The 17,657-nt window shown below is 45.2% G+C and overlaps 1 protein-coding gene across 4 annotated transcripts in view; it reads left to right on the top strand.

Moving 5' to 3' along the window:
• The first annotated feature begins 1,250 nt into the window (after positions 1-1,250).
• The window catches only part of LOC147033163 (M-phase inducer phosphatase 2-like), a 37,253-nt gene continuing 20,846 nt past the window's right edge, over positions 1,251-17,657 (top strand). Inside the window, exons 1-5 of one of the 4 annotated variants that reach the window (XM_085871284.1) lie at positions 1,251-1,368; positions 3,859-4,042; positions 10,328-10,419; positions 10,500-10,551; positions 16,635-16,704. In XM_085871284.1, coding sequence (XP_085727410.1) covers positions 3,861-4,042; positions 10,328-10,419; positions 10,500-10,551; positions 16,635-16,704 — 396 coding nt within the window. In that variant the 5' untranslated portion in view covers positions 1,251-1,368; positions 3,859-3,860. Of the gene's footprint in view, positions 1,369-1,429; positions 1,539-3,858; positions 4,043-10,327; positions 10,420-10,499; positions 10,552-16,634; positions 16,705-17,657 lie in introns of those variants that run through there. The other 3 variants (XM_085871285.1, XM_085871283.1, XR_015055453.1) reach the window with 3 other exon arrangements.

Below are 17,657 nucleotides of genomic sequence, written 5' to 3' on the forward strand. Positions count from 1 at the left end.
AAGAGAGGGGAGGGGGGACAGAGGAGGGGGAGAGAGAAGGGCAAGAGAGGGGGGTGAGAGGGAGGAAAGAAAAGGGAGAGAGAGGAGGGGGAGAGAGAAGGGCCAGAGAGGGGGGTGAGAGGCGGGGGCAAGAGAGGGGAGGAACAGAGGAGGGGGACAGAGGAGGGGGAGAGAGAGAGGGGCGTCACAATTCTTCTTCTTCGTTTGATATCACATCACAATTGATGCTGGGGACCTGATACTGCAGGCACGAAGCTGCCTATACTGGCATGCACCTACGGGCCCGCACTTGTCTATCTATAATTCCAGCAATCTGTGTGTGTGTGTGTGTGTGTGTGTGTGTGTGTGTGTGTATGTGTGTATGTGTGTATGTGTGTGTGTGTGTGTGTGTGTGTGTGTGTGTGTGTGTGTGTGTGTGTGTGTGTGTGTGTGTGTGTGTGTGTGTGTATGTGTGTATGTGTGTATGTGTGTATGTGTGTGTGTGTGCGTGTGTGTGTGCGTGTGTGTGTGTGTGTGTGTGTGTGTGTGTGTGTGTGTGTGTCTGTGTGTCTGCGACAGCTGTTTCTCGACAACCACTGGTCCGATCTCATTGAAACTTGCCAGGTATATTGCTGGGGCCCTGTGGATGTGCCTTTTCAAGGTTTGCTATTAATCGGACAAGCGGTTCCCAAGTTATGGCCATTTATTTACCAAACCAATGACAGGACATGGTGCTATGACGTCACGATGACGTCACAGTTCCTCTTTTTTTTTTTTACACGTACGGGCATGCGAGAGGGAAGGAACGGCCTGTGTATTTGTTTCTGGCACGCGGTTTGAAAGATTTTTTTCTTCTTTTTTTTGCACGTACGGACACGCACTAGTAACAAGCTCAGTAAAAACAAAAAATATTTATTCATTTATTTATTAATTTTTTTGCCAAGTGAAGCGTTCATTTCCAGGACTGGACCAAACCATCCACGTTCAGTGCGCAAGGCCTGAACTCCACGTCCGTGAAACACGATTCGACACGATCACAGTTTAATGAAAACACAACATTCGGAATCGTGATCGTTTTATGAACATTTATAATTCAACGCGTCACGTCGAACGATTTAATCGTGCCATTTAATAAGAACACCTTTTTAAGAAGAATCATTTTGGTTCCGTCCAACTGAAATGGAGACCGATTTGATTCGTTCATTTAAAACAAGCCGCTGCAGTAACACGACACCTGATTGGCTACTCAGCTCGACTCTGCACGGTAAGCGGCCCGGTGATTGGTTGGCATGATCACAACTTGCTGGTGAGTGGCCGGCATCAGCACAACTTGCTGGACGTTGCGAATGGAGTTGTGAACGGCGTCGTGAGTTAGCATTTAATCACGAGGTAAAAACCTTGTACTTTTATCGAACGAGGCTTTTGAATCTTTTTTTCAATCGCTTCAGTCATTCAGCCGCATTTGATGTTCGCCGCGTGCGTCAGTTTGCTTGTAAATAACCGAAGGCGATTAAATCGACCGTCGAATGGTTCCATCGGCGTCGTCGTTGATCCTCCGAGTATAATGATTAAAGAAAACTCTCATTGCTCGGCCTTCGACGTCTTGTGATGGTTTATATTTTAATTTTTTTAAGTTGTTTTGTTTGTGATTCAGAGAGTGGGGTGGAGGGGTTTTCCCCCCGCAGAATTGGGGAAACTAAAGTTTTTTTTTTTTTTTAATTCCAATTGATCACATATTTCTGTCAGAAATTCTATTTGCTGCTCTGGGAGAAGCAAATGAGTTTTGTTTTTGTTGTTTTTATTTTTATTTTTTTGGGGGGTTTTGTCTCATTTTTGCATCACGTGTTGCTGAAGTAGATTTTTGAAGTCGATTTAATCTCGTTGCATGTCTTATTGAAAAGAACGTCTCTGTGTCTCTGTGTCTCTGTGTCTCTGTGTCTCTGTGTCTCTGTGTCTCTGTGTCTCTGTGTCTCTGTGTCTCTGTGTCTCTGTGTCTCTTTTTCTTTCTCTTTCTCTTTCTCTTCTCTCTCTGCAGTCGCCGAGAATGTTCTTTACAGGATTGCGAGGCTTGGTGACTCATTCAATGTGGAGGGATTTTGAACGATCCACACACACCCTTTGCTTTGAGCTAAATTGCGTTGTGTAGTTGTGAACCTTCGATGGAATTTTGAGCAGGTGTGGGGGGAGGGGTGAGGTACGGTTGGGGTAGTGGGGAGGGGTGAGGTACGGTGGGGGGACGGGGTGAGGTACGGTTGGGGTATTGTGTAGGGTGTTGGGGGGGTTAGGGTTGGGGTAATGTGTGGGGAGGGGTGACTGATGGTTGGTGTAGTGTGTAGGGGGTGAGGTATGGTTGGGGTAATATGTTGGGGAAGGGGTGACTGACGGTTGGGGTAGTGTGTATGGTGTGTTGCGGTAGGGTTGGGGTAGTGTGTAGGAGGGGAGGGGTGAGGTACGGTTGGGGTAGTGTGTAGGAGGGGAGGGGTGAGGTACGGTTGGGGTAGTGGGGAGGGGTGAGGTACGGTTGGGGTAGTGGGGAGGGGTGAGGTACGGTTGGGGTAGTGGGGAGGGGTGAGGTATGGTGGGGGGACGGGGTGAGGTACGGTTGGGGTAGGGTGTGGTGAGTTGTGAGGAGTGATTGGGGTAGGGTTGGGTGAGTTGTGAGGAGGGATTGGGGTAGTGTGGGGCAGGGTTGGGTGGTGTGGGGTAGGGTTGGCTGAGTTGTAAGAAGGGTGGGGTTGAGGTAGTGGTGCAGGGCTGCATCAGAATGGTGGGGTTGGGTGAGATGTGAGAAGGTTGTGGTAGGGTCTGGTGAGCATAGGGGAGACAATGGTAGGGTGAGTAAGGGGTCGGGATAACAACAGCTGGGATGTTTGCGACAGCTGGGATGGTTGAGACAGCTGGGGTGGTTGAGACAGCTGGGGTGGTTGAGACAGCTGGGGTGGCTTTTGAATGGAAGGGTTAGGAAAACCAAACACCGCCCTGGAGCGTTCTTCGAAGCCTCAAAAGCAAAACACAAGGGGCGGTTTGGATTTTCTAGTTAACTCCTTCACCTTCAGTGGTAGATGTTTTCACCCCCTCTCTATCTTTGTGTGCAGGATATCTCAAAAAGTTGTGGACGGATCCGGATGAAATTTTGTGGACACGTTGGGTGTGTGACGAGGACAGACTGATTAGATTTTGGTGAAGATCTGCATCTGACTGCTAGAATTTTTTAAGTGATTCTTCACCATTGAGAGATGGGGCCAAAAACAATGTAGTACAGTATAGCATGATATTTCAAAAACGTATTGGGCCCGATATGGTCTCGTGGATCAGGCATTACGTGCCGGAGGTATACGCTCCACCGAGTGCCCTTCTAGTTTGTCAATTGAGTTTTCTTTCTCGTTAATAATCCTTTGGAAGTGCAAAAGGTTCATTGCTTCCATCGATGTCACAACTTGTCCACAGTTCTCATTTTTTGTTTTGTGGATCAGTCGTCTTGTCATCAAAAGTAGCACTGCCATTCTTTGTCTTTATTTTTTATAATATATCTTTATATCCCCCCCCCCCCCAACTTTCAGAAAATGCTCGGCTACATCCCTGATATAGCAACAAGCGATCCCAGTATACTACACAGTGGTCTTTAAATCCTTTTAATATTGACTGCAAATGTGACGTAGCCCTCAAAACTCATTTTCATAATTTTATCAATTAAAATAAAATTGTGGTGTCCTCCAACAATTGGTGATACAAAAGTGCAAATTGCCATACTGTATTTAGCTATTAGGATTTCATGAACAGCTTGTTCATCACAGGATTCTGTTCTCACTTGGGAGCATGATGATGATAACGATTACGATTTGCGCTGCTTGTATGTCTAATCTTCTATTGTTCTTGCAGCAATGGAGGAGAGGGACAGTCTGGTGGATGTGTCCCTGAAAGATGCATTTGTGGCACCTGAGTTTGAGCACCATGTACGACCATTGAGCCTGTCCCTCTCCTCGCTTGCCTCACCATCACCAACATCGACTGCTTCTCCTGTGACATCTCTCACATCCAACCTTGGCCACTTTGACTTTGGAGGGTAAAGATCTTGACGTGCGGGTTGAGGTTGCTTTACATTTGTGTGACTCCAAATGTGCCTGTGAGGGTAGACATGTTAACTTTATTGCCCAAATGACTAGGTTTTGTTGGGGGTGGGGGAGGGTGAGGGGAGGGGGTGTCAATAATCCATTAATAAATAGTATGGATTGTATGTATCTGGTTTGAAAGAGCTTTGTTAATTTTAAATGTTTGTTGAAAATTATACATATTGTTGGGGGCGAAAAGATCACGAGGGGGGAAGCCACCTAGGGTTCCCACCAGACTCTCCGGAATCGCAGGCCATCACACACAAATAACTTAATGAGATGGCGGGTCGCTAATCGACCGTGAACGCCAATAACTCGACCACGTGACTTTGGGTCCTCCGTCTAATAAATACCGTTTACCTAACGGTCACGTGATCTAATTACCGTGGGACACGCCCTCGCCACACCTTGTTCAAACCGGATCAGATGTAGCCGAGCGTAACTGCCCAAGGACATACCGGCTAGAAAAACAGATCGTTGGGGGGGATAACGTCCTGGCTTAGCTTGGATACGGACCATGCTGGACCAATGAAGGAAAAGATGAAAACGAGCTGGGAACATTTCTACTGAAGCGAGGAAAGGTATGTGGCATAGTGAATTGGGTTTATTATTATGTACAGCAGAGATAGCAAGAAATTCGTGGGGTGCGACAAAAGGCATGCAATTTACAAAAGCAGACACAGAGCAGACATCCCGTTATCACTTCAACAATCTTAACTTGTGCTGCGATAGGCACCATCCCACACACGCACACAGAAGATTACATAGCCAGATAGAAAGAGAGCAGATGAGGTTAACCGGCCTTGCAATACCTGGCGCGGTCAGCCGACCAATGCAACCCAGTACGCTTAGGGGGAGGTGGGGGGGGAAGAAATACTGGTGTCTAAGGTGTGGGAAGTGTGGTGTTTTGCAATATGGGGGGGGTGCGGTGTCGTGCCAGAGGAAAATGTGATTGCGAGTCAGTAAGGATGCTCTTTTGTACGTCCAAAGGGGATGAGATAGAGGGGTGGAAAGAGAAAGAGAGAGGGGAGTGAAGATGTATGAGGCAAAATATCCCTAACCGAGTCATGCATAGGTCTGCTAGTGTAGCGTGTACCTCTGTGGGATGCTCCGCTTGAGCATTCCCACCTCGATAGTTGGCACGTTATCTCCGGCTTAGTCATTTTGCCGGGGCTTGTGGAAACGTGCACTCAGCACTGGCCCTCTTGAATAAGCACGTCTCAGTCGCACAACAACCGTGAGTGAAGAGCCAGCGAAGGGCAGATGCAACGAGGAGCAGCCAATGCCGAGCAGAGAAGAAGAGGGTGAGCGGCTCCGCGATCCGCTTTTTATAACCCCTGGGCGAAGAGTGGGGTGACGACACGTTGGGACCCGAATCCCACTTCTCTATTCGGCCACAGTGGCCCAAGCCAGACCCTACCAGACTCCTGGGGCTGGAAGTGGTCTCATGTTTACATTCGGCATGACACTGCCCTTTGCTCCGTACCAGACTCCTGGATTGCTCTTCCCGCAACCCCTCCTCTCGCGTGTATCAATCTCGCGTGCTCACCGTATCAATCGTATCAATCTCGCGTGCTCACCCGGAACATTCCTGGTGAGATGCGGTTGGTGCTATTAACATCTGTTGCTTCTCCGCATCACATGGTTCGAATACAGCCTGAGTTATGCATCACCCCTCTGTTTACAGGGGTGCAAATTAGCGGTCGCCAATGGTGCCTAACTTTTGTGCTGGGCGGGTACACAATACTGCCTTACCTTGCCCGGCTGGCGAATCACCGGTGATTCCTGTTATTTTGTACAATTTGTATGACCTTCTCCACTAGTTTTCTCAACTCGAACTACTGTTTTTGGCCGCAGAAATTACCGGTAATTCTGCGGCGGCTATTTTGTCTGTTTTCATCTCGTTCCAAATCACGCGTGATTGCGTGAGATTTAATGGTTTGGCGCGGTTTGGACGCATTTTCTCATGCTGAGTTTGGTGAATGAGTGAGTTTGATGAGGCTTTTGGGTTGATGAGTGAGTTTGATGGGTGAGGTTGGGTGAATGAGTGAGTTTGATGGGTGAGGTGAGGTGGATGAGTGAATTTGATGGGTGAGGTTAGGTGGATGAGTGAGTTTGATGGGTGAGGTTAGGTGGATGAGTGAGTTTGATCGGTGAGGTTAGGTGGATGAGTGAGTTTATATGTGATGTTCGGTGGACGAGTAGTACCCCCACCATTGTCCATCACCCACAACCCCCCCTCCCCCAATCGTCCATCAGCCACAACCACCCCATCACCCACAAAAATGCCCCCCCACCTGCACTACTCGCAACACTCCTGCCCCCCCATGACCCAAACAAAAAAGTCCCCCCCCCCATCACCCACAACCTCCTCCTCCCTGCATCATCCCCCCACCCTCACCCCACTCATCAAACTCACTCATCCACCCAACCTCCTCCATCAAACTCACTCATTCTGCAAACCTCCTCCATCAAACTCACTCATCCAACCAACCTCACTCATCAAACTCTCACCAACCTCACTCATCCAACTCACTCATGTGAGTATATTAAAAGTGTTTGATATCAAATTTGTGACTTTTGTCTTTATTTTATCGGGCCGGTAGAAATTCTGCTGGGCCGGTAACTTTTTTGAGTCACCGGCCCTGCTGGCCGGTGGATAAAAATGTTAATTTGCATCCCTGGTTTAGTGGCGAAATGTATCGATACAGAGGTACGAGGAAATGTGGGAGTATTTTTTTTCCGTTTTTGGGAGGTGTTGGTGGTCGAAGTGGTGAGAAAGGTGAGATGCCGTTGAAAATTGGTGCACAGTTTTGAATAAAATGATGGCGCGCCATACGTGTGCTGTGCAGTGTGTAGTGTTTATAGTGGAGAAAGTTTGTTGGTTCCAAGGAGGCATCGTAGTGTGCTTATTACTCATCACATTTTGCATAGAGTGCGTGCTTGCTTGCTTGATTTGTACCATGGCTAAAAGGAAAGGGTTGGAATAGAAATGAGAACAGAAGATATAGTTCATAGACCTAGCTATTGCACTCGAGCAACACACTTCACCCCGTTAACCCACGGGACATGAGGGGAAGGTCAAACTACACAGAGACTAACAAAATAACTGCCTGGGGATCACTATGTTGGGTGCCATTGCTTTGGAGGCATGTGGTTTCGTAGAACCGCAACGATATATATATATATATATATATATATATATATATATATATATATATATATATATATATATATATATATATATATATATATATATATATATATATATATATATATATATATATATATATATATTGTTACGGCTGTGGAAATTTGCAGAACACCATTAAGGTTCCTCAGTTCAGTTTGATCGATAAGTCTGTGTTCAGTTAGATTTCCCCACCGTTGTTTAATGGAGATTATTCGTGTCACAGGGCTGTGATCCTTTGAGATAGTGTTTTTCTTCTGCTATTGTTATTTTGAACCAACCACATCTCCACCACCATTACAACCAACATTGCTCCCCTTACCACAACCACACCTGCCTCTCAACAACCGCGCCATCTTCACCACTCCGCCAGCAACCGTCAACATCTCCACGCCACAAACATCGCCTGACCTTCGCTTCCAAAACGACGCCATCTTTGCACCAGCTGCGGCGAGTCCCCAGTGAACAAGTCGCTGCAAACCGACGCGGGAGGTTTCGTTGTGAGCGCAAATCCGGTGATTTCTACCACGTCCGCTCTGTGTGGAAGCTTCGCTCTTGGAGAATCTGATCCAGAGGGCCGGTGATTTCTACCACGTCCGCTTTCCGAGCAGAGGTCAGAGGTGAGAGGGCGGAGATCAGATCTCGTCTCACCAGCCCTATAAAAGGCCGCGCAGAGCGCCAGTTCAACGAATCAAGTCGGGAGAAGTCGAGTCGGTTCTGGAGCGGTCGGGGAGCTGCGCGGAAGTCGGGAGCCTGGCGCTTGGAGCCTTCAGTCTGTGAAGAGGGTCGGACGCCAGGAGGAGACTCGAGCTGGGAGCGCAGCCCTGCCTGCTCTGCCGCGCAGACCTGCGCGCTCGAGTACGGGCCGGAGAGGACTCTCCAACCAGCTCCGAACGGTCCGAGGTGATCGGGCTTCGTGACAGTCCGGGCAGCGCGAGGGACGAGCGGGCTCACGAGAGCATCAACTCGGAAAGAGCGAAGGCCCGTTCGTTCCTCTGAGGCGTTGCCGGCTGGGCCTGAATCACCGGGCCGTCGGACGAGGCCTGGGCCGGACCGCGGCTACGCTAGCTGCCGTGGGAAAGGAGCGTCGTGGTTCGCCCCAGCGAGGAAGGTAACCTGCGCGGCCTCGTGGGGCCCTTTCGGTTAGCCAAGTCCCACGCCATAAAGGCCCACGGGCTCAGTCTGACCCCCCTGTCTGTGGGGGTGGTCTTTTCTTTTCTTTTGAGTGCATGTTGTGGCGCTGTGTCCATAAGTAAAACTCTTAAGTGACTATACATTAATAATAATCATATTCGGTCGTAGTGCTTTCCCTTGCTTTTGTTTCCCTGTTTACGTGTTGGCTGTACATACGTGTAATTGAAAATAAATGTGCTTTGTTGAAATGTACCCCGTTCGTTGCGTCTTCTCCCTATTGGAAATGCCATCTTGCATTGCGGAATAAATAGCTGGGTTTTAAACACCCGTTAAATAGAATCGATTCCGGCGAGGTCGGGCAATAATACCCGCTCGGTTATCACTGCAGAACGGAACGGACTGCTTAAGCGGTTCGTGTCCCAAGCCGACCTGCGCCGAGGTACGGTCTCCCGGTTAGCTATCCGCGTGGGTACTTAGGTATATCGAGATTCGGCGATTGACCCTATCCTGTGCAGGTAGAAAATTGGCTAGGCCGTGGTGGGGTTGAAGACCCACCCGTGACAGGGTTCCGGCGTTGCTCCGGAAGGTCACGACTGAATTGTCTGTCCGGTGGGCGAGCTGCTACTATTAGTGGAAAGCGGCAGTTCAGACGCCGGCGGGCGCGAATTCGTAACAGTGGTGTCCAGGAGTGAGATTCAAATCTACCCCGCCTCCAAACTAGATTAACGGGAATCGGTTCAGGGGTGAGTCGAGCGACCCTCGATTCTCACCAAACCACGAGCATTAAAATTATTTCCGAGAAGCAAGATGGCGTTCCAAGGCGAACGGGTGCAGGGTGGTTTAGAAATGTGTATTAATGTAGGATCCATGGCCCAGGACGGTTCTTCTTTTTATAACCCCACCACCAATTATAATCAGTGGGGCCGCTCACCCTATACTGAGCACGAACTTTGCCGGCAAAATAGCGGCGCTGCCACATCTCAGCGCAACACGGAGCGAGCTGCTATTATTATCACAGCTAACGGCACGACACGGGGTGGGTGCTCCCAGCCACTGTTTCAAACCACGCTGTCATGGCAGGCGTGGCAGGATGCCAGAGCATGCATTGACGGGCTTCGGAGACAAGTGTCGAAGTCCTTGCAGCGGTGGAGGAATGGTGACAACTGAAAAAGGAGAATTGCATTCGTTTTCCTTTGAATTTGGACGAGGCACAGCGACGCGTAGACAGGGTTCATGAGGATTACGTGCATAAGGAGTCACAACGATTGGCCGATGTACAGGAAGAAACGAGGGAGGAAGAACAAAGGCAAACAAAGCTGGAAGAGGAAAAACGGAAACACGATTTGGAATTTAAAAACTGAAGGGAGAGGTAGAAGAAGGCAATCGGAAAAGAGAGCCGAGAAGAGACGATAAAAAGAGGAGATAAAAATCTGGAACAAGAGAAGAACAAACTGAACGAAATAATAGAGGAAGGAAATAATAGAGGAAACATGCCCGATATGTTTGACTGGATCAGGCATTGTGTCGTGGAGTTATGCACTCTACCGTGTGCCCTTCTCGTTTGTGTGTGTTTCACTTCATTTAAATCCTCAGTGACACACACTTGTACTTCACAAACATAATGCATGTCTAGCATGCTGTCTTTTGATTAAACCATCAGCGAAGTGATGGGAGGTGTGCCAAGTTCTACAAAAAGGTTGTTGGGTGGGGAGGGTCTACAAACTTGTAAGTAAGGGTAACAAAGTTTGGATGTGAGTGAAGGGTGAATGGAATATATTGGGAAGTGGGTCAAACCATTTCCCATCATTTTGTATCTAATGTGTAAATATGGTGTTTGTGAAAGGAATAATGTATTTTCAATCGCTTTTGAAGCTGTGTGCTCATGTACGTTCTTTTTTTAATATTTCATTTTCAGGACACCCAAGAGGCCGTTGACGTGTCAATCAGTGGGTTCTTTTCCAACCTTTAACCGGCATCCATCATTTCTCTCTGATTGCTCCGATCAAGGTATAACCTTCCCCCTTAGCTTGTGTTTTGTTGTCACTTTTCTCATTCAAGTTTATCTCACCCGTGTCTTCTATTCTTAGGACTGTGCTTGGACTCTCCACTCTCTTTCAATGATGATGAGGTAGAGAAGAGGTGAGGTTCCCTGAGGTAGAAGTTTTATTGATATGGAGACTCGCGTGGTCGAGTTTTTGTAAAATAGCACATTCGTAGGGTTATGGACACCATCTTCTCTTGTGTGCGTCCTATGATGATGCATCTCATTTACCTCTGAATCCCAGTGTTTTTTTATTTTATTTTATTTAGGTTGTACTAATGAATTTTTATTTTATTGAGACACCCCCGATGGTGGTGTTAATTAATTATCACAATGAATAGTGACTTTTAATGCTTGAAATGAAACTATATTATACCTGTGGGGATTGGGGGAGGGGGGGGTTTCGCCAGAACGTCGTCGTAAGTCTGTCTGCCTATCTCGGTCCATGGTTCTTAATCACCCACCTGAATGTTTTCAGTGCCTGGGCTTTGGCACCCATGACTTTTTTATTTTTAAATAAAGGTGTATTTTTGTCATGAAAGTTTTTATAAACCGCTTTAAGTACAACATTCAAATCACAACTTGCTGATGTTATGTTATGTTTCTGTGGTTTGGTTTGTTAATTGAGATGCCAGTGAATGACCTGTCTTAACGTATAGGCTAACTCCTCCAGAATTTTTCTATTTTTGTAAGACTTTTACTACCACCTCCCACTGGGAGTGGTGCTATGCCATGCTCATTTACAGAGAATTGGGGTATTCCTAAATGGTTGGGTGGAAATTCACCAAACTTGGTAGTTCTGATCACCACATGGCAAGAATGTGCAAAAGCAGTGGCATTTTTGGCTCTCACCCCTGGGACTGGGTCAAAAGGTGAAATATCAAATTGGCACATTTTAAATTAAACTTTGTACTTTAAATGTGATGAGTTTTTGGATTTGTCCCTCGGTTCATGCCCTAGGAGTTGGAGAGTTGAAAGGTGAACGAAGTTTGGATTTGATCGGAGGGTGAATGGAATGCAGTGCTGACAGAAAGTCTACACCCCCCCTTCAAAATTTTCACCTTTTTGTTGCCTTATAGCCTGGAATTAAATTGCATTAAATAGGACTTTTTACACCTTTATTTACACATCGTAACCCACAACTTCCAAGTGAAAAACGAATTCTACAAATTTCAGAAAATTAATTTAATAATACAAAAGTAGAATATCTTGGTTGGATAAGTGTCCACCCACATTATAATAGTAATTGTAAACTAGAAGGGCACTCGGTGGAGCGCATATCTCCGCCACGCAATGCCTGATCCACGAGAACATATCGGGCCCAATACATTTTTGAAATATCATGCCATACAGTACTGTATTGTTTTGGCCCTATCTCTCGATGGTGAAGAATCACTTAAATTCTAGTAGCCAGAACCAGATCTTCACCAACGTCTCATCAGTTCGTCCTTGTCACACACCTGTCCACAAAGTTTTTCATCCAGATCCGTCCCCAACTTTTTGAAATATCCGGCACACAATCAAACAAACAAAGGGGTGAAAACGTAATCTCCTTCACCTTTGGTGGCAGATGTAATGAGCTCAGGTGTTACCAATCGCCTTCAAAATCTCACACCAATTGAATTGGCCTCCACCAACAGTGAGGAGAACAAGTATTTGATACACTGCCGATTTTTGCAGGTTTTCCCACTTACAAAGCACGTAGAGGTCTGTAATATTTATCATAGGTACACTTCAACTGTGAAAGACTGAATCTAAAACAAAAATCCTGAAAATCAAATTGTATGATTTTAAAATAATTAATTTGCATTTTATTGCATGAAATAAGTATTTGATCATCAACCAACCAGTAAGAATTCTGGCTCTCACAGACCTGTTAGTTTTGTCTTTAAGAAGCCCTCCCATTCTCCACTCATTACCTGTATTAACTGCACCTGTTTGAACTCGTTATCTGCATAAAAAACAGCTGTCCACACTCAATCAATCAGACTCCAACCTCTCTACAATGGGCAAGACCAGAGAGCTGTCTAAGGACATCAGGGACAAAATTGTAGACTTGCACAAGGCTGGGATGGGCTACAGGACAATAGGCAAGCAGCTTGGTGAGAAGGCAACAACTGTTGGCGCAATTATTAGAAAATGGAAGAAGTTCAAGATAACAGTTGATCTCCCTCGGTCTGGGGCTCCATGCAAGATCTCACCTCGTGGAACCTCAATGAGCATGAGAAAGGTGAGGGATCAGCCCAGAACTACACGGCAGGACCTGGTCAATGACCTGAAGAGAGCTGGGACCACAGTATCAAAGAAAACCATAAGTAACACACTATGCCGTCATGGATTAAAATCCTGCAGCGCACGCAAGGTCCCTCTGCTCAAGCCAGCGCATGTCCAGTCCCATCTGAAGTTTGCCAATGACCATCTGGATGATCCAGAGGAGGAATGGGAGAAGGTCATGTGGTCTGATGAGACCAAAATAGAGCTTTTTGGTTTAAACTCCACGTGCTGTGTTTGGAGGAAGAATAAGGATGAGTACAACCCCAAGAACACCATCCCAACCGTGAAGCATGGAGGTGGAAACATCATTCTTTGGGGATGCTTTTCTGCAAAGGGGACAGGACGACTGCACCGTATTGAGGGGAGGATGGATGGGGCCATGTATCGTGAGATCTTTGCCAACAACCTCCTTCCCTCAACAAGAGCATTGAAGATGGGGCGTGGCTGGGTCTTCCAGCATGACAACGACCCGAAACACACAGCCAGGGCAACTAAGGAGTGGCTCCATAAGAAGCATCTCAAGGTCCTGGAGTGGCCTAGCCAGTCTCCAGATCTGAACCCAATAGAAAATCTTTGGAGGGAGCTGAAAGTCTGTGTTGCCCAGCAACAGCCCCAAAACCTGAAGGATCTGGAGAAGATCTGTATGGAGGAGTGGGCCAAAATCCCTGCTGCAGTCTGTGCAAACCTGGTTAAGAACTATAGGAAACGTCTGATCTCTGTAATTGCAAACAAAGGTTTCTGGACCAAATATTAAGTTCTGTTTTTCTGATGTATCAAATACTTATTTCATGCAATAAAATGCAAATTAATTATTTTAAAATCATACAATGGGATTTTCAGGATTTTTGTTTTAGATTCCGTCTTTCACAGTTGAAGTGTACCTATGATAAAAATTACAGACCTCTACGTGCTTTGTAAGTGGGAAAACCAGCAAAATCGGCAGTGTATCAAATACTTGTTCTCTCCACTGTATGTTAAACTGTAGTGATTCTGATTATTTCAGAATAACATCGGCTGTTCCTGTAGGTCTCCTCTGTTGAGTAGTACATTTTACAGCAAAGACTCAATCAGGAGAATGAAGGAGCTTTCAAAATACCTCTGGGATAAAATTATGGAAAGGCACAGATCGGGGGATGGGTATAAAAATATTTCAAAAGCCTTCAATATCCCTTGGAGCACAATCAAGACGATCATTAAGAAGAGGAGGGTGTATGGAACCACCAAGACCCTGACTCGATCAGGCCGTCCCTCCAAACTGGATGACCAAGCAAGGAGGAGACAGATCAGAGAGACCACCAAGAGGCCAATGGCAACAAAGAGCTACAGGCCTTTATGGCAAAGACTGCTCACTATATGCATGTGACAACAATATCCCAAGTACTCCACAAGTCTGGCTTGTATGGTAGGTTTGCAAGAAGGAAGCCATTACTCAAAAAGCCCATCTTGATTCCTGTTTGAGGTATGCAAAAAAAAAACACTGGAGATTCTGAAACCGTGTGGCAGAAAGTTTTGTGTTCTGACGAAACCAAGATGGAACTTTATGGCCAAAATCCACCACATTACATTTGGCTAACACAGCACATAACCAAAGAACACCATCCCGACTGTGAAGTATGGTCGTGGCAGCATCATGTTATGGGGATGTTTCTCATCAGCAGACTGGGGCACTTGTCAGGATAGAAGGGAAAATGGATTAAGCAGAATACAGAAAAATCCTGGAGGAAAACATTCTGCCCTCTGCAAGAAAGCTGAAATTGGGACGCAAGTTCACCTTTCAGCATGATGACCCGAAGCACAAAGACAAATCTACACTGAATGACTGAGGAACAAAATGGTAGATCTCCTTGAGTGGCCCAGTCAGAACGTCGACCTAAATCCAATCGAAAATCTATGACATGACTTGAAGATTGTCCATCAACGCTCCCCATGCAACTTGACTGTGCTTGAACAGTTTTGTACAGAAGAATGGGCAAATATTGCACAATCAAGGTGTGCAAAGTTGGTAGAGACCTATCCCAACAGACTAACAGCTGTAATTGCTGTCAAAGGTGCTTCCACCAAGTAATAATTTAGGGGGTGGACACTTATCCAAACAAGATGTTCTCGTTTTGTATTTGTAATTAATTTTCCGAAATTTGTAGAATTTTGTTTTTCACTTAGAAGTTGTGGGTTACGATGTGTAAAGATGGGAAAAGTCTGATTTAATGAAATTTAATTCCAGGCAAAAAGCAACGAAAGGTGAAAATTTTGAAAGGGGGTGTAGATTTCCTATTGGCTCTGTATATTGGGAAGTGGGTAAAAACATTTACCATCATTGTGTACACAATATGTAAATTTATGGTTATTTACATTCAATGGTGACCGTTTAATATGTAGATTAAAGTCAAAATGTGAAAAATTTAACTGAATTTGATATTGGGTTATTCCTGGTAGAACTAACTTTTTGCCGTATTTCAACTTTGCTTGAAGTGTGAAGCATGGGGATTTGCGAATGGCGCACCATCGACTTTGCTCTCACTCTTTTTATGCCTCCACTGACGTAGTCACCAAATGCATTATGTTTTCAAGTTGTCTGTCCGTACATGTGTTGATTCTTCTGTCTGTGCTAATTTTCTCTCTTTATTTTTATTTTTAATTTATTTTATTTTATGTCTTCGACTGCTTATCCGATTGACACTAAATTTTCACCATAGGTGCGACTATTCGTGTAGAATGCTTTAATGATTTGTGATGTCATTGGTCATGTGGTGTGGTAGCAATGTTGGAAAAAAGTTAACTTTGGACCTCTCCGGATTTAAATAAAACTTGGTACAACTTTGTGTAATGATGTAATAATGTGGCCGGAGGCATATCTGCCGATGTTGAAGAGTGCCGTTCTAGTTACCTTCGCATTCTGCGAAAGGTTATGTTTTGGTCGGCGTGTATTTATTTATTTATTTATTTATTTATTTGTAATCTTGTGATTCGTATAACTCGAAAAGTATTAAACCGAATTGCATGAAATTTGGTGGGATGATTGGTTATTAGCCAGCAAGCATTCAGTTAGATTTTGGGATCGTTCGGGTCAAAGGTCAAGGTCAAGGTCACGAAAAGGTCAAAATCGTCTTTTTACGATAACACGGTCAATTTTTATTCAATTTGCATGCAACTAACGCCAAAATGTTCAGAATTCAACGCCTCATCTTGTGATATGCAATATGACACAATGATGCCCATACTCTTGTTACCGGTTTGGGGTCAAAGGTCAGGGGGGTCACAACCTTGAAAAATATGCGGTTTTTGTCATAACGCGGTCAATTCTTGTCCACTTTACATGAACCCAGCACCAAAATGTTCAGAATTTAATGCCCAATCTTGTGACACAATGACGTCATAACACATGTCACCGGTTGGGGTAAAATGTCGGGGGGGGGGGTCACGCCCATGAAAAATATGCAGTTTTCGGCATAACTCAGTCAATTCTTATTCAATTTGCATGAAACCAGCATCAAACGAGATTACCTTCTCTTGTTGAAACGTTGTATTCACTGAGCTTGCGAGTGAAGACTCGCCAAAACGACGTGAGTTGATTGTTTAGTCCGTAGCCCCCGAAAGTCCAGGGGGGAGGGGTCATGACATTATAGATATGTGGTTTGTGTCATAAGACCATTCATATGAAACCAGTTCCCCACACTCATACCAAGAACAAAAAAAGTAGTGGCGGCGAAGGTATGTGCTCTATGAGTGCCCGTTCTAGTTAATTTTGCTTTCCAATCCCAGCTTTTGTTTTTGTAGTCGTTCTATTCTCATGACAACCCCCCCCCCCCAACTGGTTATTTGAATATGCATACCCTTTCTTTGCTACATAAAATGAACAGGTTCTGTTCACTTTACTTGTTTTAATATTTGTTTTTGTTTTTGGCTTTAGGTTTGAAATGACAGTGAAGGAAAAGCCAGTCTTGCACTGTTCACTGCTTCGTCGCTTTAATTCAGTCCCGGTTTGTGTTTTGTGTAATGTTTTGATTGGATGGATAACCCTTGAGTGTTTTTTTTTTTAAAGTAAGCTTGATGTTTGTTTCTTCCTCACATGACCCACATTGAAATATCGAAGAGCTTAATTATCATGAACTAGCATAGTACCCGCCCGACAGGCGGTCTTGTTTGAAGCATGCAACACGTTCCTCTGACGCGTACCTTTATTTGGGCAGTGCATAGGCAACTGACAGTTACCTCAAACTCTCCCCAAAATAAAATAAAAATAACCTGAGCTATGTGCATTAAGCAAAAACATACCTACTGCTTATAAATTCAAAACACCTCTGCACTGGAAAACGTGGGGACAGGAATACTATGCTTTGAATGGTGGAGACTTGTAATAACCTCTCCCACCTAGAGGTGGTGATACACGATACACATTTGCATCTCTTCTTCCCCCCTCCAACACCACCAGCAAAGATAAAAATACCCCTATACACTAATTGGGGGCATTCTTATCATATGTAGCAAGTCTGGATGTAATCAGCCCAGAATTGTAAGAGTAGTCGTGTGACAAACACACCGACCCATGAATAGTAGTACGGATGAGGTGTTTACTGCTCATATATGTTTTTTTTTTTAACATATATCTAAGGCTCATGGTGGAGCATTAATTTCTCCGAGATTAAGGAAGCCGAGTTTTCTGTTTCAACCATACGAGTTTCGGCAGTTTTCTTCCTTCATCTAGATTATGATTAGTTCTGGAAATTTGAGCTCAAGCTGAACTTGTCTGTTGGTGGAGGAACTTTGGATTGACTGCTTAAAAAAGGAAGGGTGGTGACTGTTGACCTATTTTGTAGGCCATTATACACCATTTTCCTCCCATGCAATGAGCCATCTGTATATTTTTACAGTGGTGGTTTAACGTTTTATAATTCTGTCTCCAACTTGGGCAAAATTCAAAGAATATTGTTTG

The sequence above is a fragment of the Eptatretus burgeri genome, chromosome 2, assembly GCF_056783735.1.
Source record: "Eptatretus burgeri isolate ZD-2024b chromosome 2, Ebu_testis_v1, whole genome shotgun sequence".
NCBI lineage: Eukaryota > Metazoa > Chordata > Myxini > Myxiniformes > Myxinidae > Eptatretus > Eptatretus burgeri.